At 54.8% G+C, this 20448-nt stretch overlaps 1 protein-coding gene across 1 annotated transcript in view; it reads left to right on the plus strand.

The window, feature by feature from the left end:
* Window positions 1-2784: 2784 nt before the first annotated feature.
* Window positions 2785-20448, plus strand: part of ECHDC1 (ethylmalonyl-CoA decarboxylase 1) — a 37456-nt gene continuing 19792 nt past the window's right edge. Inside the window, exons 1-3 of the mRNA XM_054174051.1 lie at window positions 2785-2820; window positions 13802-14023; window positions 20005-20147. Of these exons, the coding sequence (XP_054030026.1) occupies window positions 13804-14023; window positions 20005-20147 (363 nt within the window). The 5' untranslated portion in view covers window positions 2785-2820; window positions 13802-13803. The remainder of the gene's footprint in view (window positions 2821-13801; window positions 14024-20004; window positions 20148-20448) is intronic.

Below are 20448 nucleotides of genomic sequence, written 5' to 3' on the forward strand. Positions count from 1 at the left end.
ATGGGGACTCCACCACCTCCCTGGGCAGCACATTCCAATGGCTAACAACTCTGTGAAGAACTTTCTCCTCACCTCCAGCCTAAACTTCCCCTGGCACAGCTTGAGACTGTGTCCTCTTGTTCTGCCACCCTCAGTGTAAAGTTCTTCCTTAAGGTCAAGTGAAAGCTCCTGTCTTCTAGTTCACTCCTGCTGCCCCTTGTCCTATCATTGGACACCAATGAAAAGAGCCCAGCCCCGTCCTCACCATCTCTACCTTTTAGCTGTTGATCAGCATTCATAAAGTCCCCTCTCAGGCTACTCTTTTCCATGCTAAACAGCCCCAGGGCTCTCTGCCCATGTTTGTAAGGTAGGCTCTCCAGCTCCCTCAGCATCTTTGTGGCTCCCCTTTAGGATCTCTTGAAATGGGGAGCACAGAACTGGACACAATACTGCAGCAGAGGCCTCATCGGGGCAGAGCAGAGGGGGAAGAGAACCTCCCCTGACCTGCTGACCACACTCTTCTTAATGCACTTCAGGATGCCACAGGCCCTCTGGGCCGCAAGGGCCTAGGTGAACTCGTTGTCCACCAGCACTTGCAGGCAGACAAGTCTGCCCCAGGTCTTGCCTGGGGGACTGCCCAGCGCCCGCTGCTCCCCGTGGCAGGGCAGAGCACAGCAGGACAGGCTCCGCACCCGCTGCCCCAGTGCCCGCTGCTCCCCACTGCCTGGGCAGGGCTGAGCAGGACAGGCTCAGCACCTGCTGCCCCAGCGCCCGCTGCTCCCTGCTGCCCGGGCAGGGCTGAGCAGGACAGGCTCCGCACCCGCTGCTCCAGCGCCCGCTGCTCCCCGCTGCCCCGGCAGGGCCGAGCAGGACAGGCTCAGCACCTGCTGCCCCAGCGCCCGCTGCTCCCCGCTGCCCGGGCAGGGCAGAGCAGGACAGGCTCCGCACCCGCTGCCCCAGCGCCCGCTGCTCCCTGCGGCAGGGCTGAGCAGGACAGGCTCCGCACCCGCTGCCCCAGTGCCCGCTGCTCCCCGCTGCCCGGGCAGGGCTGAGCAGGACAGGCTCCGCACCTGCTGCCCCAGCGCCCGCTGCTCCCTGCGGCAGGGCTGAGCAGGACAGGCTCCGCACCTGCTGCCCCAGCGCCCGCTGCTCCCTGCTGCCCGGGCAGGGCTGAGCAGGACAGGCTCCGCACCCGCTGCCCCAGTGCCCGCTGCTCCCAGCTGCCCGGGCAGGGCTGAGCAGGACAGGCTCAGCACCCGCTGCCCCAGCGCCCGCTGCTCCCGGCTGCCCGGGCAGGGCTGAGCAGGACAGGCTCAGCACCCGCTGCCCCAGCGCCCGCTGCTCCCCGCTGCCCGGGCAGGGCTGAGCAGGACAGGCTCCGCACCCGCTGCCCCAGCACCCGCTGCTCCCCACTGCCTGGGCAGGGCTGAGCAGGACAGGCTCCGCACCCGCTGCCCCAGTGCCCGCTGCTCCCCACTGCCTGGGCAGGGCTGAGCAGGACAGGCTCAGCACCCGCTGCCCCAGCACCCACTGCTCCCCGCTGCCCGGGCAGGGCAGAGCAGGACAGGCTCCGCACCCGCTGCCCCAGTGCCCGCTGCTCCCCACTGCCTGGGCAGGGCTGAGCAGGACAGGCTCAGCACCCGCTGCCCCAGCACCCACTGCTCCCCGCTGCCCGGGCAGGGCCGAGCAGGACAGGCTCCGCACCCGCTGCCCCAGCGCCCGCTGCTCCCCACTGCCTGGGCAGGGCTGAGCAGGACAGGCTCAGCACCGGCTGCCCCAGCGCCCGCTGCTCCCGGCTGCCCGGGCAGGGCTGAGCAGGACAGGCTCAGCACCGGCTGCCCCAGCGCCCGCTGCTCCCGGCTGCCCGGGCAGGGCTGAGCAGGACAGGCTCAGCACCGGCTGCCCCAGCGCCCGCTGCTCCCCGCTGCCCGGGCAGGGCCGAGCAGGACAGGCTCCGCACCCGCTGCCCCAGCGCCCGCTGCTCCCCGCTGCCCGGGCAGGGCTGAGCAGGACAGGCTCAGCACCGGCTGCCCCAGCGCCCGCTGCTCCCGGCTGCCCGGGCAGGGCTGAGCAGGACAGGCTCCGCGCCCGCTGCTCCCCGCTGCCCGGGCAGGGCTGAGCAGGACAGGCTCAGCACCGGCTGCCCCAGCGCCCGCTGCTCCCCGCTGCCGGGCTGAGCAGGACAGGCTCAGCACCCGCTGCCCCAGCACCCACTGCTCCCGGCTGCCCGGGCAGGGCTGAGCAGGACAGGCTCAGCGCCCGCTGCTCCCCGCTGCCCGGGCAGGGCTGAGCAGGACAGGCTCCGCACCCGCTGCCCCAGCGCCCGCTGCTCCCCGCTGCCCGGGCAGGGCTGAGCAGGACAGGCTCCGCACCCGCTGCCCCAGCACCCGCTGCTCCCTGCGGCAGGGCTGAGCAGGACAGGCTCAGCGCCCGCTGCTCCCCGCTGCCCGGGCAGGGCTGAGCAGGACAGGCTCCGCACCCGCTGCCCCAGCGCCCGCTGCTCCCGGCTGCCCGGGCAGGGCTGAGCAGGACAGGCTCCGCACCCGCTGCCCCAGCACCCACTGCTCCCGGCTGCCCGGGCAGGGCTGAGCAGGACAGGCTCCGCACCCGCTGCCCCAGCACCCGCTGCTCCCGGCTGCCCGGGCAGGGCTGAGCAGGACAGGCTCCGCACCCGCTGCCCCAGCGCCCGCTGCTCCCCGCTGCCCGGGCAGGGCAGGGCAGGCCCGGCGCGGAGCTGGGCCCTCACTCCGGGCCGGCCCGTCCCGGCGCGGCGCCGGTTCCCGGCGGGGCCGCTTTCCCCGCAGCACCGACCGGCGCCGGGAAGGGGAGCCGCGGGGCCAGGTCAGTTCCCGGCCGCGGGCCTCCGCTGCCCTTCTCGGCAAGCCTGGCGGCTGCCGGGACACCGAGGGCCGGGGCTGCGGAGGGGCTCGGGGCTGCTGCCGGGGCTGCTGCCGAGCCCTGCGGCTGTCGGTGGCCCCGAGCGGGGTCCGGTCGGAGCTTCGCGCCGAGGCGGGGCCCGGGCCCGGGGGCAGCCGGTGCAGCGGAGGGGAAGGGATGCGCCGCGGGGTGCTGCGGCTGAGGCGAGGCGAGGCCGTGCCGGGCCGGCCGGCGGTGCTTGTGCCTGGAGACGTCCTGCGCTGAGCGCTCCCATTGCTGGCTCAGCCCCAGCCCGCAGACTTTGGGTCTTACTCCGGCTGCAGCTGGGTACTGCCCCCTGCCAGCCCCACGGAGCCCTTTCTTGCCGACTGGTTTAAAATGATAGATGTTTTGTAAATAGGCCATGCCGGAACCACTTTCCTAGGTCAGACCAAGTGCTACAGTGCTCTTGCCAGGATGTGGGTATTGCAAGAAACCTCTGCTGGGGAAGCGGCTAACCCTGCCCCTTCCCCTGTAGTTGGTGCATTCTTCCCGGGGTGATCCCGTGCAGGCTGCCTTTGCTTCCCGAAGTTCAGGGTATAGAGGCAAGGAGCCAGGTGTCACACTGTCCTGGAGTGCTTCACACAGTTCTGGAGCCCCTGTTACAGGAAGGATCTGGAGGTGCTGGAAGGTGTCCAGAGCAGGGCCATGAGGAGGAGCAGAGGGCTGGAGCTGCTCTGCTGTGAGGACAGACTGAGGGAGTTGGGGTTGTGCAGGCTGGAGAGAAGGCTCTGAGGAGACCTAATTGTGGCCTTCCAGTATCTGAAGAGGGCTCCAAGAAAGCTGGGGAGGGACTTTTGAGGGTGTCAGGGAGTGATAGGACTGGGGAGGATGGAGCAAAACTAGAAATGGGGAGATTGAGATTGGCTGTGAGGAAGAAGTTGTTCCCCATGAGGGTGGTGAGAGCCTGGCACAGGTTGCCCAGGAAGGTGGTGGAAGCCTCCTGCCTGGAGGTGTTTGCAGCCAGGCTGGAGGTGGCTGTGAGCAACCTGCTGTAGTGTGAGGTGTCGCTGGCCATGGCAGTGGGGTTGGAACTGGCTGAGCCTTGAGGTACTAAGTGGAATTCAGAGCACTGAATTCACAGTGTTCAGGGCACACTAATCATTGTGACAGCATCAGTGTTTGCAGTTACAGCTAGAATGAGTTCACCCTGCTCTAGTGGGAGGTGTCCCTGCCCAGGGCAGGGGGCTTGGAACTGGATGGTCTTTAAGGCCCCTCCCAGCCCAAACCATTTTATGATGCTTATGCTTTTGATGGTTTAGGAGTTGGTGACTCAAAAGCAGGCAGTGAGTTGGCTGTGGTTGTTCCCATTGCTGTGAAGCTGTGCATCTGTGTATTTTAAAAGTGTTTAAAATACACCTGGTGGGCTTCCTGTGAAGCTAAAAATGGTTTGTCTCACTGTTAAGAGTCGGGTCCTTTGCTCACACAAGCAAAGAGGACCTCTTCAGATCAAAGCACTGAACAAAGTAAAGGCTCTGCATAGTGCCTTGCAGAAGGTGATGAATTGTTGCTCTCACCCTCTGCTGTGAAACTCGAGATCTTGTACTCACCATGTGACCAAAAATCAACTGTTTTTAGGTAGGGCCATGTGTGTTTCTGGAAAGGCTGCTTCTGTCAAGCTCTTTTGCATCCCTGCCTGCCATCATGGTTCACTGGGCTTGGGTATGTTTCTGTTTGATTTCTTTACTGGGCCTTCAAAGTAATTCAAGTGTGTTTGAGGAAGAAAATCAGAATCACAGAGTCACCAAGGTTGGAAGAGACCTCAAAGATCATCAAGTCCAACCTGTCACCACAGACCTCATGACTAAACATGGCACCAAGTGCCACATCCAATCCCCTCTTGAACACCTCCAGTGATGGTGACTCCACCACCTCCCTGGGCAGCACATTCCAATGGCCAATCTCTCTTTCTGTGAGGAATTTCTTCCTAACATCCAGCCTAAACTTCCCCTGGTGCAGCTTGAGACTGTGTCCTCTTGTTCTGGTGCTGGGTGCCTGGGAGAAGAGACCAACCTTATTGATTCTGTGATTCTCTGAGGTTTCCCCCTCAGCCTCCTCTGCTGCAAACTTGACCCCAGGTCCCTCAGCTGTTCCTGACAGGATTTGTGTTTGAGACCCTTCCCCAGCTTTGCTGCCATTCTCTGGACACATTCCAGCACCTCAATGTCCTTCTTGGAGTGAGGGTCCCAAAACTGTACCCATTATTCGAGGTGTGGCTTCACCAGAGCCCAGCACAGGGGCACAATCCCTGCCCTGGTCCTGCTGGCCACAGTATTACTGATCCAGGCCAGGATGGTGGTGGTCTTCTTGTCTACCCAGCCAGCTCAAGCTCAGCCAGCTGTTGACCAGCACCCCCAGATGCCTCTCTGCCCAGCAACTCTCCAGCCACTCTGCCCCAAGCCAGTGGCACTGAATGGGGACCCAGGTGCAGGACCCAGCACCCAGCCTGCAGCAGTGTTGCAGCTGCAGTACAAGAACAGTTGCCCAGAGCAATGGTTGGGTAGTGCCTACCTGAAAAAGTGGAATAATTAAGGCAAACCAGGGAAGTGGGCACTGGGAGCCCAGAGAAGCATCTGAGCTGCAGGCACAAACCAGAAACACTGCACTACAGAGCTGGATGTGGCTCTGAGCAACCTGCTGTAGTGTGAGGTGTCCCTGCCCATGGCAGGGGGGTTGGAACTGGCTGATCCTTGAGGTCCCTTCCAACCCCTAACAATTCTATGATTCTAAATAATCAGCAAGGTAAAAGACCCAAGCAGAGAAAACTGTGACTCAAAAGACAGCACCTGAATTGTGGACACAAGCCAGGGAAGAAAGAAAATGGGTAGAAAAGGCTGGAGTGATGTGCTTTTGGTACATCCCATGGGGCAGGAAGCAGCAGGTGTGATGTGCAGGGACAGACTTGTGAGTCACCTGCACAAAAAGAAAGCAGCTGAACTGCTGGGTTTGGGTGAAGGTAGCCTGAGATAAAGCACAACACACAAGCATCCAACACACAAAATCCACAGAGAAGGATGAGGGAGGAGAGAACATTCAAATGAGATGACAAGAAGACAGCTAGAAAAGCATTCTGTGACACTGCCAAAGGCATCAAGTGCAAGCTGATGGGTCAAGGAGCACAGAAGGTCTTGACTAGATGAAGACCTCCTGCAGCTGTCATTTCAGTGACAAGCACTAAAGTGCAAAGAAAAACCATGGAGAAAGGCACTGAAGATGTGAACTGAATTGCAGAATGGTTTAGGTTGGAGAGGACCTTAAAGATAATCTAGGCCCAAGCTCCTTGCCATGGGCAGGGACACCTTTCACCAGCCCAGGTTGCTCAAGGTCTCATTCAGCCTGGCTCTGAACACCTCCAGAGAGGAGGTACCCACTACCTCCCTGGGCAACCTGTTCCAGTGTCTCACCACCATCACTGGAAAGAACTCCCTAATCTCCAGTCTCAATCTCCCCTGTTCCAGCTAAATGCCATTGCCACTCATCCTATCACTACAGGCCCTTGTCAAAAGTCCCTTCCCCTGTAGCCCCCTTCAGGTACTGGGAGGCTGCTCTAAGGTCTCCCTGAAGCCTTCTCCAGGCTGAGCAGCCTCAACTCTCCCAGCCTGTCCCCACAGGGGAGGCTCTCCAGCTCTCTGATCATCTTGGTGGCCTCCTCTGGACCTGCTCTAACAGTTGCATGTCCTTCAAGCTGCTGCTGCTGATATGATTCACTGTTGAACCCTGTGTGTGCCTCACCAGTCACTGTACTCGAGAGCAGTGACTGTAGCTGTTGGATGCTTCACTGAGTTCTCCCAGTGACTCATGAATGGAAAGTGAGTGGTAACCCAACACTGAGGGCTGGCAGAAGTGACCCTGCAATGTAAAAGCAGATGAAAGAGCAGAGAGTGAAGGAGAAACTTAACCAAAGCATGACAATAGTCCATCTGTACACACACACACACACACAAATAAGGAAGGTTGAAAATGACTGAAAATCCTTAGCACCAACTGACTGGAACCTGAGACAGTGGGGAAAGGAAAAAGGCAAGAAAATAAATCCCAGTGTTGGACTGAGGAGGAATTCACAAGCAGTGAGATCAAAGGGGGCCAGCCTGGATGCAAATCAAGACAGCAGCATGGGTCTCAGAGCGAAGAGGAGTCACTGGACCCTGTCTTCAGACAGAAAAATAGATGCAGGAGGCAGGTCTGAGCTGCAGGGTTTGCCCCCAGCACTGTGTGAACAGGTCACTGCTGCCAGCTGCTTGTCACCACCCTCCACCTGAAGGCTGCAGAGCCCTCATCGACCTCAGCCACTTATGCATTCCTCTTTCCCGCAGCGATGCGTGGGTTGGGTTAACTTAAGCAGCTCACCTGACAGGTTCTTCCCACTCTAATAATCACCAGCTGAAGCAAGCTGAGGGCAGGCCCCTCTCCTGCAGCCAAGAGAAAGCAGCAGGCAGATCTTGAGCATGCCAAGGGGAAGGCAGCAGAAAACACTCTGACAAAACATGATTCACCCAGAGAGAAACTAAACAAAGCCTGTTACATTCTGCCTCCCCAAGAAGAAAAGAGCCCTCCTCTCAGGACATCTCCACACGAGGCAGGGAACTCCTGCCATGTGCAACAGCAGCCTGCCCCCAGCTCAGGCTTGTGAGCTGTGGCTCTCAAACTTAGAATCATAGAATCAGTAGGGTTGGAAAAGACCTCAGAGATCATCAAGTCCAACCTGTCACCCAACACCTCATGACTGTTAAACCATGACACCAAGTGCCACATCCAATCCCCTCTTGAAAATCACCAGGGACAGTGACTCCACCACCTCCCTGGGCAGCACATTCCAGTGGCCAATCTCTCTTGCTGGGAAGAACTTTCTCCTCACCTCCAGCCTAAACCTCCCCTGGCACAGCTTGAGACTGTGTCCTCTTGTTCTGGTGCTGGTTGCCTGGGAGAAGAGACCAACCCCCACCTGGCTACAACCTCCCTTCGCGGAGTTGTAGAGAGCAAGAAGGTCTCCCCTGAGCCTCCTCTTCTGCAGGCTAAGCAACCCCAGCTCCCTCAGCCTCTCCTCACAGGGCTGTGCTCCAGACCCCTCCCCAGCCTTGTTGCCCTTCTCTGGACACCTTCCAGCATCTCAACATCTTTCCTAAACTGAGGAGCCCAGAACTGGACACAGGACTCCAGGTGTGGCCTAACCAGTGCCTCAAGTGGCCTCAAGCCATGCAAATGTGAAAGAAATCGAATCTTTGAATGTTGTAAGCAAAACCTCCTCTTGCCTGTGGTTAAAGCTGAAGCAGGCTTAGCCTTAACACCTCTTCTTTCCTTCCCTTTCCTTCACCTTCCCCTCAACTCTGGGGATAGCAAGCTGTGTGTTTTCCAAATCCCTTGCCCTTTGTTCAGTTTAATAGTTTTTTTAATGGTCCCTGCAGGCTTAAGGTTCAGATGTGAATTGTCTCTGTTGCTAATGAACTCTATTTGGCCCCTCAGTTTAAGAAGGACATTGAGAGACTTGAAGGTGTCCAGAGAAGGGCAAGGAGGCTGGGGAGAGGCCTTGAGCACAGCCCTGTGAGGAGAGGCTGAGGGAGCTGGGGTTGCTTAGCCTGGAGAAGAGGAGGCTCAGGGGAGACCTTCTTGCTCTCTCCAACTCCCTGAAGGGAAGTTGTAGCCAGGTGGGGGTTGGTCTCTTCTCCCAGGCACCCAGCAGCAGAACAAGAGGACACAGTCTCAAGCTGCACCAGGGGAAGTTTAGGCTGGAGGTGAGGAGAAAGTTCTTCCCACAGAGAGCTGTTGGCCATTGGAATGTGCTGCCCAGGGAGGTGGTGGAGTCACCATTACTGGAGGTGTTTAAGAAGAGCCTGGAGGTCTTCAAGAGGGGATTGGATGTGGCACTTGGAGCCATGGTTTAGTCATGAGGTCTGTGGTGACAGCTTGGATTCGATGATCTTTGAGGTCTCTTCCAACCTTGGTGATGCTGTGATTCTCTGGACGAGGCCCTTGGTGCCATGGTTTAGTTGATGAGATGGTGTTGGATGGTAGGTTGGAGTTGATGATCTCTGAGGTCTCTTCCAACCTGGTTAATTCTATTCTGTATTGTACAAAGGTGCCTGATGCCTACAGAGCAATGCATCTGCTGTGTCTGGAGTGTCTGCAAGCAGGCACATAGATGGCTGCTGCCTGGTGGCTGTCATTCCTTTGTTGCTCAAGTGGTGCTTGTTTTAACCCACACTGCTAGCCCACAGAGTTATACAATCAGTGCCTAATGGGCTCTCAGCTGCTGGTTTATGTAAGGGGTACAATAACTGTGGGATGAACTCCTATTGATGTCCCTACTAGAAGCTTACCTCTTATTTGTCACCAGTGGTAAGGAAAGCTGGAGCACTTAAAGCACTTGGAAGGCTCTAATTGCCTGCAGCTTTGGTTATATCTAGCTTGACAGGTTGGGGTTTTTTTTCACTGTGCCTAACCTGTGCTGCAGATGTTAGTGGGTGCAGCATGTCTGAGGTGTTTAAATCAGACTAAGATTGCATTCCAGCAGTGTGCCCTCCTAGCCAGGGAGGCCAGTGGTCTCCTGAGGGGCATTAAGAAGAGTATAGCCAGCAGGTTGAGGGAGCTTCTCTTCCTCCCTCTGCTCTGCCCTGGTGAGACCACATCTGCAGTATTCTGTCCACTTCTGCATTCCACAGTTCAGGAGGGACAAGGAACTACTGGAGAGAGTCCAGGAGGGGCTACAAGGGTGGTAAAGGAACTGGAACATCTCTCTGCTGAGGAGAGGCTGAGAGCTGGGGCTGCTTAGCCTGGAGAAGAGAGGGGATCTTGCTGTCTATAAATATCTGAAGGGTGGGTGTCAAGGAGAAGGAGCCAGGCTCTTTTCACTGGTGTCCTGTGGTAGGTCCAGTGGCAGTGGGCACAAACTGGAACCCAGGAAGTTCCACCTCAACAGGAGACAAGACTTCTTTGCTGTGAGGGTGACAGAGCCCTGGGGCAGGCTGTCCAGAGAGGCTGTGGAGTCTCCTTCTGTGGAGACTTTCAAGCCCCATCTGGATGTGTTTCTGTGTGACCTGCCCTGGGTGAGCCTGCTTTGGCAGGGGGGTTGGACTCAATGATCTCCAGGAGGTCCTTTCCAATCCCTATGATTCTATCTCTGAATGTATGTAATGGTATTAAACTGACAGGCTGAACATTTTGCTGTAACAAGCATGGCTTGGCTTGTCCTACATCATTTTGTAGGTTACTGCAGTGTCTTTTTTTGTGTGTGTGCCCTGCTTTCACTGGCAGTGAGGGGGGGAGGAAATCAATCACAGTCATGCCATGGATTGAGAGTGCTGCATACTGATTGCAATTTTGGATGTGGTTTGTCAGAGATCAGCAGAAAATCCTTTTAGTTTGAGAGAGCTGCAGCTCAAATCTCCTGCTTTTCCTAAGTGCTTAGCTTTCTCAGGCTGAGCTGCTCAAATCACCTTCTTGCTACAACCTCCCTTCAGGTAGTTGTAGCAATGAGGTCTCCCCTGAGCCTCCTCTTCTCCAGGCTAAGCAACCCCAGCTCCCTCAGCCTCTCCTCACAGGGCTGTGCTCCAGACCCCTCCCCAGCTTAGTTGCCCTTCTCTGGATACCTTCCAGCAACTCAACATCTTTCCTAAACTGAGGGGCCCAGCAGTGTGCCCAGGGGGACAAGAAGGCCAATGGCATCCTGGCCTGCATCAGGAACTGTGTGGCCAGCAGGAGCAGGGAAGTCATTGAGCCCTGTACTCAGCACTGCTTAGGCCACACCTTGAGTCCTGTGTCCAGTTCTGGGCTCCTCAGTTTCAGAAGGACATTGAGAGACTTGAAGGTGTCCAGAGAAGGGCAAGGAGGCTGGGGAGGGGTCTGGAGCACAGCCCTGGGAGGAGAGGCTGAGGGAGCTGGGGTTGCTTAGCCTGCAGAAGAGGAGGCTCAGGACAGACCTTATTGCTCTCTCCAACTACCTGAAGAAAGGTTGTAGCCAGCTGGGGGTTGGTCTCTTCTCCCAGGCAACCAGCAGCAGAACAAGAAGACACAGTCTCAAGCTGTGCCAGGAGCAGTTTAGGCTGGAGGTTAGGAAGAAGTTCTTTATAGAAAGAGAGATTGGCCTTTGGAATGTGCTGCCCAGGGAGGTGGTGGAGTCCCCATCCCTGGAGGTGTTGAGGAGCCTGGCTGAGGCCCTTGGTGCCATGGTTTAGTTGATTTGATGGTGTTGGCTGCTAGGTTGGACTCAATGATCTCGAAGGTCTTTTCCAACCTGGTTAATTCTATTCTAAAAGTGAAATCAATCAAGCAATCCATCCCTGAGCACTGCCCAGTACTGCAGGAGCTGGTTTTAAAGCAGATAATTCGATGCTAATACCCTGGGATGAGTCATTAATCATGAGTCATGATCAGCAGGCAGTGCTGGCCAATTTGTTTTCTGCTCCTGCACTTGCTGATGCTCTTTATTGCCATAGTGATAATATTAAAGAGCTCTTAATGCAGGGAGCCACACAGCTGAACATGACAGCCTTGGATGGTATTGTTTGGTGTGTGTGTGGAATAAGATTTCCATATTTTAAATCTGGTTTGCTCTGTGCATGATTTTTTTGCTTGACATGAGACATGTAGGTGGTAGGAGAGTGATGTAACCAGAACAGAACAGAATAGAATAGAATAGGATAGAATAGAATAAACCAGGTTGGAAGAGACCTTCAAGATCATTGTGTCCAACCTGTCATCCAGCACCACCTAATCAACTAAACCATGGCACCAAGCACCTTATCAAGTCTCCTCCTGAACACCTCCAGTGATGGTGACTCCACCACCTCCCCAGGCAGCCCATTCCAATGGGCAATCACTCTCTCTGTGTAGAATTTCTTCCTAACATTCAGCCTAAACCTCCCCTGGCACAGCCTGAGACTGTGTCCTCTTGTTCTGCTGCTGGGTGCCTGGGAGAAGAGACCAACCCCCTCCTGGCTACAACCTCCCTTCAGGGAGTTGCAGAGAGCAAGGTAGTCTCCCCTGAGCCTCCTCTTCTCCAGGCTAAGCAACCCCAGCTCCCTCAGCCTCTCCTCACAGGGCTGTGCTCCAGACCCCTCCCCAGCCTCCTTGCCCTTCTCTGGACACCTTCAAGTCTCTCAATGTCCTTCTTGAGCTGAGGAGCCCAGAACTGGACACAGGACTCAAGGTGTGGCCTAAGCAGTGCTGAGCACAGGGCACAAGGACTTCCCTGCTCTTGCTGGCCACACAGTTCCTGATGCAGGCCAGGATGCCATTGGCCTTCCTGGCTGCCTGGGCACACTGCAGACTCATGTTCAGCCTACTATCAACCAGCACCCCCAGGTCCCTCTCTACCTGGCTGCTCTGAGGCCTCTCCCCACCTTATTGATTCTATGATTCCATGAACACAGGTCTTAGGAGGAGCAGCTGAGGGAGCTGGGGTTGGTTAGTCTGGAGAAGAGGAGGCTGAGAGGAGACCTCATTGCTCTCTACAGCTGCCTGAAAGGAGGTTGGAGTGAGGGCAAGGTTGGGCTCTTCTCACATGCAAGCAGTGACAGGACAAGAGGGAACAGCCTCCAGCTGTGCCAAGGGAGGTTCAGGTTGGGTATTGGCAAAAATGCCTTCCCAGCAAGGTTTCTCAAGTGCTGGCACAGGCTGCCCAGGAGGTGGTGGAGTCACCATCCCTGGAGGGGTTTAAAAGCCAGGTGGATGTGGTTCAGTGGCAGTGGCTCAGCAGCAGTGGTGGGGTTGTGAGCTCTGGGTGAGTGCTTGGACTTGATGATCCCAAAGGGCTCTTTCAACCTTAACATTTCCATGATTCTTTTACAGAGGCTTGTTGTGATGGGATGAGGGGCAATGGCTTTGAGCTGGGAGAGGGGAGACTGAGACTGGAGATGGGGAAGAAATCCTTTCCAGTGAGGGTGGGGAGACACTGGCACAGGTTGCCCAGGGAGGCTGTGGATGCCCCTTCTCTGGAGGTGTTCAGGGCCAGTTTGGATGAGGCCTTGAGCAGCCTGGGCTGGTGGGAGGTTCATGGCAGGAGGGTTGGAACTAGGTGGCCTTTAAGGTCCCTTCCAACTCAAACCATTCTGTGAATCTATGAATACATAAGGTGCTTAATGCATTTCTTCAGTCTCTTTTATGTTCTGCACAGAAATACTTTTGGGTATTTCTGACATGAAAAGATGGTGAGATGTTAATGTTTAGGCTCAGCTACTGAGATCAGGCTGGAGGTGAGGAAGAAGTTCTTCATAGAAAGAGTTATTGCCCATTGGCATGTGCTGCCCAGAGGGAGGTGGTGGAGTCACCATCCCTGGAGGTGTTCAGGAAGAAACTGGATGGGATGCTTGGTGCCATGGTTTAGTTGATTAGATGGTGCTGGGTGATAGGTTGGACTTGATGATCTCAAAGGTCTCTTCTCTCTTCTCTCCTCTCTTCTCTCCTCTCTTCTCCTCTCTCCTCTCTCCTCTCTTCTCTCTTCTCTTCTCTCTTCTCTTCTCTTCTCTTCTCTTCTCTTCTCTTCTCTTCTCTTCTCTTCTCTTCTCTTCTCTTCTCTTCTCTTCTCTTCTCTTCTCTTCTCTTCTCTTCTCTTCTCTTCTCTTCTCTTCTCTTCTCTTCTCTTCTCTTCTCTTCTCTTCTCTTCTCTTCTCTTCTCTTCTCTTCTCTTCTCTTCTCTTCTCTTCTCTTCTCTTCTCTTCTCTTCTCTTCTCTTCTCTTCTCTTCTCTTCTTCTCCTTATACAACTCCTGTTAACCTTGTGGGAGCAGATTCAAGGCCATAGTTTTGTAAACACACTCTGCAGTGATTTCTCCAGAATGTGTTGGTGGCATCCCCTTTGTATCAGTTCCTGCTGCCCTGCTTCTCTCACTGGCAGAGCCCTGAGGTGCATTTCAAAGGAAATTCCCTCACCTTTTCTTTATTTATTATCCCTTCCCCCTCCCATTTCTTTTCAGAAATGGCCATTTCACTCTGGAAGAACTTGCTTCAGGCTACAAAGAAAAGGCTTCTGCAGCAGAGAAGGCTGTCCCTGTACAGCAGTGCTGATGGCTATGAGGAGGGATCAATACAGAAGAAACTTCAGCAGCTTGCTGGTGGATCCATCAACCTTTCCAAGGAAGACAATGGCATTGCAATACTGACTTTGAACAACCCAAAGCTAATGAATGCCTTTACAGGTATTAATTGGTTGATGGGATTGCTGGTTCCTTGTGGGGTTTTTATTCCTTAAGTTACCTGTCTTACACAGAACTGTCAGGGTTGGAAGGGACCTCAAGGATCAGCCAGTTCCAGCCCCTCTGCCATGGGCAGGGACACCTCACACTGCAGCAGGTTGCTCACAGCCACATCCAGCCTGGCTGTAAAATCCTCCAGGCAGGAGGCTTCCACCACCTCCCTGGGCAACCTGTGCCAGGCTCTCACCACCCTCATGGGCAACAACTTCTTCCTCACATCCAATCTCAATCTCCCCATTTCTAGTTTTGCTCCATTCTCCCCAGCCCTGACACCCTCAGAAGTCCCTCCCCAGCCTTCTTGTAGCCCCCTGCACATCCTGGAAGGCCACAAGAAGATCTCCTCAGAGTCTTTTCCAGACTGCACAACCCCAACTCCCTCAGTCTGTCCTCACAGCAGAGCAGCTCCAGCCCTCTGCTCATCCTCGTGGCCCTTCTCTAGATGAGTTCCAGCACCTCCACATCCTTCCTCTAATAGAGGCTCCAGAACTGGACACAGTACTCCAGGTGGGATCTCACCACAGTGGAGGGGAAGAATCCCCTCCCTTGCCCTGCTGAGCACAGTCCTGCTCCTGTGCTCTCTCTTGTATCTCCTTTCATTTTGCTCTGGAACCATAAAGGCTGTTTTGAGGGGAGTGGGAAGATGCCAGCTTTGTGCAGCAAGTGGGAGATGATTTCTTTGTTCTTTATCTAAAGCCATGCCTGTAACTTAAGCTTCTGTAATTTGGTCTCTTCCAGTCACACAGATAGGCTTCCATTGCTTCTTCACTTGCCTTATGTCTTCAGTGCCAGTGGCTGGTTGATTGAGTATCACCTGAGCAGGGCATTCTCTGCTGCTGCAGCTCAGGGGTCTGTTTAATGTGCTGGATAACACTTAGCTGTGAAAACCAAGTGCCTTGCTTTATTAATCTTGGATTGTGAGAGGCTTCAGCTCCCCAAGAGAGGTGTGCTTGCTGTCTCTCCTTAACTTTCTAGAATACTCTTCCTGCATAGGTGGCACAGGTTCAGGCTCTGCATCTGCCAGGGCTGGAGCTGTGCATGAGCATTTGCTGTAAGAATGCCATTACCTGCTCCCTACAGCTCCCTGAAGGGAGGCTGTAGCCAGGAGGGGGTTGGTCTCTTCTCCCAGGCACCCAGCACCAGAACAAGAGGACACAGTCTCAAGCTGCACCAGGGGAGGTTTAGGCTGGATGTTAGGAAGAAATTCTTCCCAGAAAGAGAGATTGGCCATTGGAATGTGCTGCCCAGGGAGGTGGTGGAGTCACCATCACTAGAGGTGTTCAAAAAAGGCTTGGATGTGGTACTTGGTGCCATGGTTTAGTTGTCAGGAGGTGTTGGGTGCCAGGTTGGAACTTGATGATCTCTGAGGTCTTTTCCAACCTTATTGTTTCTATGATTCTGTGATCTCTTAACAGGCAGAGAGCTGCAGCACCTCTGCTGTGAGGATAGGCTGAGGGAGCTGGGGTTGTTCAGCCTAGAGAAGAGAAGGCTCCTGGGGGACCTTGTAGCTGCCTTCCAGTACCTAAAAGGAACCTGCAGGAAGGCTGGAGAGGGTCTTTTTATAAGGGTGTCCAGCAATAGGACACAGGGGAATGGGTTTAAGCTGAGGTTTAGACTGAATCTTGGGAAGAAGCTCCTCAGTATGAGGGTGGTGACACAATGGAACAGGTTGTCCAGGGAGGCTTTTGGATGCCCCCCTCCCTGGAGGTGGTCAAGGCCAGGTTGGATGAGGCCTTGAGCAGCCAAGTCTAGCTGAGAGGTGTCCTTGCCCATGGCAGGGGGGGTTGGAGCAGGTAGAATAGAATAGAGTAGAATAGAGTAGAGTAGAGTAGAGTAGAGTAGAGTAGAGTAGAATAGAATAGAATAGAATAGAATAGAATAGAATAGAATAGAATAGAATAGAATATGATCTCTGGGGTCCCTTCCACCCAAGCCCACTCTGTGCCTGTGGAAGGGCTACATTTGTGTTCTCTTGCTCATGTCTCACCTGCTTTGTTCCCTTTTTGCTGGGTGTTTTTGACTTCCTGCCCAGCTCTCCCTGTTCCATTGCTGTCAGCAAATCTGTTTACAGCCCACTGGCAAAGGCTGGAGCTGTTGGTGTGAAAAATGCCAGTCTGCTCCATGCACTAATGATTGGCAGCTGAGGGGAAGGGAACCCAACAGGAGGACAGACCTGGTGGTGGTGCACCTGGATGTGTCTGCAGCTCCTCTCTTACTCAGAGGAAGGAACCTGAGATTGTTTCCCTTTTACAACCTGGTGCATAAACTCATTACCTAAAGCAGGAAGTTGTGGCTAAACACTCTCAGCACAGGGACTGTCTTTCTGAGGGCCTCCCTGTCAGCACACACACATTATTATGTGGTGTCCCCCAGGGATCAGTGCTGGGCCCCAGCCTCTTTAACATCTTCATTGATGATCTGGATGAGGGCATTGAGTCAGTCAGCAGCACATTTGCAGATGACACCAAGCTGGGAGCAGATGTTGGTCAGTTAGAGGGCAGAAGGGCTCTGCAGAGGGACCTTGCCAGGCTGGACAGATGGGCAGAGGCCAACAGGATGGCATTCAACAAGTCCTAGTGCCAGGGGCTACACTTTGGCCACAACAACCCCAGGCAGAGCTACAGGCTGGGGTCAGAGTGGCTGACAGCAGCCAAACAGAGAGGGACCTGGGGGTGCTGATTGACAGCTGCCTAAACATGAGCCAGCAGTGTGCCCAGGGGGCCAAGAAGGCCAATGGCATCCTGGCCTGCATCAGGAACAGTGTGGCCAGCAGGAGCAGGGAAGTCCTTGTGCCCTGTGCTCAGCACTACTTAGGCCACACCTTGAGTCCTGTGTCCAGTTCTGGGCCCCTCAGTTTCAGAAGGACATTGAGAGACTTGAAGGTGTCCAGAGAAGGGCAAGGAGGCTGGGGAGGGGTCTGGAGCACAGCCCTGTGAGGAGAGGCTGAGGGAGCTGGGGTTGCTTAGCCTGCAGAAGAGGAGGCTCAGGGGAGACCTTCTTGCTCTCTGCAACTCCCTGAAGGGAGGTTGTAGCCAGGAGGGGGTTGGTCTCTTCTCCCAGGCACCCAGCAGCAGAACAAGAGGACACAGTCTCAAGCTGTGCCAGGGGAGGTTTAGGCTGGAGGTGAGGAGAAAGTTCTTCCCAGAGAGAGTTGTTAGCCATTGGGATGTGCTGCCCAGGGAGGTGGTGGAGTCCCCATCCCTGGAGGTGTTCAAGAGGGGATTGGACGTGGCACTTGGTGCCATGGTCTAGTCCTGAGGTCTGTGGTGCCAGGTTGGACTCGATGATCTTTGAGGTCTCTTCCAACCTTAGTGATACTGTGACACTGTGATTATCTGTCCTAACTGCATTGTTTCCTCTTTCCCTAGAGATTGCTTTTCATTGTTGGCTCACAATAGAGCTGTGCAAGTTCAAAGGGGCATGGGAAAGGAGATGCAATGGCAAAAGGAGAAAGAACAAAGCAAGCCCAGTCTGCTGTGGGGCTCAGATGTAACACAAGTCACAACTTGAGCTTTCATAGCAACCTGTGTTCTCTGCTTGACAGAAGGGGCTCAGAACTCAGCTGCTGCAAGTGCTGAGCAGTTGCAGCAGCTATTTAAGCTCCTGGTGGCTGTGCTTTGACTCTGCAAAGTGCTGCCTAATGTTCATGTGCTGAAATCCTATCTCACATCTCAAGCTGGGCACCCAAATTTAGCAGATATTTTCTCTCACCCAGTTAGTGATCTGTAAAATTCTCTCTCCTGAGAGAGCTGCTGTGAAATTAAAGTGCTCTAGGAGCTCTAGGAGCAAAGAGCAGCCACAAAACTCAAGGTGTGGCCTAAGCAGTGCTGAGCACAGGGCACAAGGACTTCCCTGCTCCTGCTGGCCACACTGTTCCTGATGCAGGCCAGGATGCCATTGGCCTTCTTAGCCCCCTGGGCACACTGCAGGCTCATGTTCAGCTGCTGTCAACCAGTACCCCCAGGTCCCTCTCTGTTTGGCTGCTCTCAGCCACTCTGACCCCAGCCTGTAGCTCTGCCTGGGGTTGTTGTGGCCAAAGTGCAGCCCCTGGCACTTGGACTTGTTGAATGCCATCCTGTTGCACTCTGCCATCTGTGCAGCCTGTCCAGGTCCCTCTGCAGAGCCCTTCTTCCCTCTAACAGATCAACTCCTGCCCCCAGCTTGGTGTCATCTGGACATTGACTGCTGCTGGACTCAATGCCCTCCTCCAGCTCATCAATAAAGATCTTGAACAGGCTGGGACCCAGCACTGATCCCTGGGGGACAGCACTAGTGCCTGGCAAATTGCTGAGGGGCAGTGTGGAGGCTGTTAGGGCCTTTTTTCCCCCTGTTCTTAATTGCCAGCCCCTGTTGGAAACCAAATGCTGATGGTGGCAGTTCAAGCCTGGTGGAGCCTGTTTCAGCTCTTGCTGGACTAGAGCTGAGCTTCATACAGAAGAGAAGGAAGCCAGCCTGCAGGAATTAGATTATAATGGTGATAATTTTATTTCCTAGAGTTGGGTTTTGAAGTAGGAAGTCTCAGGTTATACTGAAGATTCAAGCAGGTTGTTAGCCCAAGGAGCTTGAGTTTGTGAAGAGGGCAGACTTGTGTCCTCAGCATAAGAAGGACCCAGAGCTGTTGGGGTGGGTCCAGAGGAGGCCACAAAGATGATCCAAGGGCTGGAGCAGCTCTGCTCTGAGGACAGGCTAAGGGAGCTGGGGGGTTGTTCAGCCTGGACAAGACTCCAGGGGGACCTTAGAGCTACCTTCTAATACCTGCAGGGATCCTACAGGAAGGCTGGAGAAGGACTTTTCCTAAGGGTGTCTAGAGATAGGCCAAAGGGGAATGGTTTGAAGCTGAGGGAGGGTAGATTCAGACTGGGTCTTAGGAAGAAGTTCTTCAGACTCCTCCTCTGGAGACCTTCAAAACCTGCTGGGATCCATTCCTGTGTGACCTGCCCTGAGTGGCCCTGCTGGGGAGGGGGGTTGGACCCAATGATCTCCAGGAGTGCCTTCCAACCCCTAGCATTCTCTGGTTATGTTTAAGCCTGCAATAAAAAGCCACTCCTGCATAATCCACATCCTTGGAGCCAAGGACAGCCTTGCTAGAAAGGTCCCAGGGAGAGAATCAAAGATGCTTTAGGCTTACATATTCTTACCTCTTTTTCCCTTGTGCTGCTGAAGGACAGCAGATACTTTGCTCCTATTTTCCAGTGCCTTTTGGATGGATGTAGCTAAATGTCTTTGTCCTCCACCATAATTTACTCTCTCACCTCCAAGAACCTTTCATTAATGTGAAGTGGTGGCTGTACCTTGAGCCCACCCTGCCCATGATTGTGTTTTGGTTTCTGGGGGCTCTCTGAGCAGTGTGAAATGGTGGGAACCTCAAAATGGCCAGATCTGGATTCACAGAATGATAGGGGTTGGAAGGGATCTTAAAGGTCATCCAGTTCCAAGCCATGCCATGAGCAGGGACACCTCTTAACCAGGCATTAATAAGATTCCCCTCTCAGCCTTCTCTCCTCCAGGCTAAACAGCCCCAGGGCTCTCAGCCTTCCTTCACAGGAGGGATGCTCCAGTCCTTTCATCATCCTTGTAGCCTCCATGGGACTCTCTTCAGCAGGTCTCTGTCTCTCCTGAACTGGGGAGCCCCAAACTGGATATAATATTCCAGGTGTGGTCTCAGCAGAGGGGAGCAGAGCCTCCCTAGCCCTGCTGGAGACTCTGCTCTTGATGCACTGCAGGATATCATTTGCCTCTTTGGCCACAGGAGCACATTGCTGTCCCATGGGGAGCTTACTGCCCACCAGGACTCCAGGGTCCTGCTCTGTGGAGCTGCTTTCCAGCAGGCTGCCCACTGATCAGTGATAACTTACTTCTGGTGGTGAAAAATGTGATAGTGATGATAATTTCCTGTGAACAACGTTGCTTCTCCTCTCTTGTGACAGGCACTATGATGCTGGAGCTCCAGGAGAAGGTAACTGAGCTGGAGAGCTGGAAGGATGGCAAAGGCCTCATCATCTGTGGTGCAGGAAACACCTTTTGCTCAGGCTCTGACCTGAATGCTGTCAAAGCCATATCCAACCCCCAGGCAAGTAGTTTGGGGAGAGAAATGAGCTTTCTGAGATCTTGTTAGCCATTGGAATGGGCTGCCCAGGGAGGAGGGGGAGCCCCCATCCCTGGAGGGGTTCAAGAGGGGATTGGAGGTGGCACTTGGTGCCATGGTTTAGTCATGAGGTGTTGGGTGCCAGGTTGGACTTGGTGATCTTGGAGGTCTCTTCCAAGCTTGGTGAGTCTGTGGTTCTTCAGCCAGGGATGGTGCAGTTTGCTTCTGTTACAATTGCACAGGCAAGTCACAGAGTGGAGCTGGTAATGGGTGAGTAAAACCCCTG

The sequence above is a fragment of the Dryobates pubescens genome, chromosome 28 (assembly GCF_014839835.1).
Source record: "Dryobates pubescens isolate bDryPub1 chromosome 28, bDryPub1.pri, whole genome shotgun sequence".
NCBI lineage: Eukaryota > Metazoa > Chordata > Aves > Piciformes > Picidae > Dryobates > Dryobates pubescens.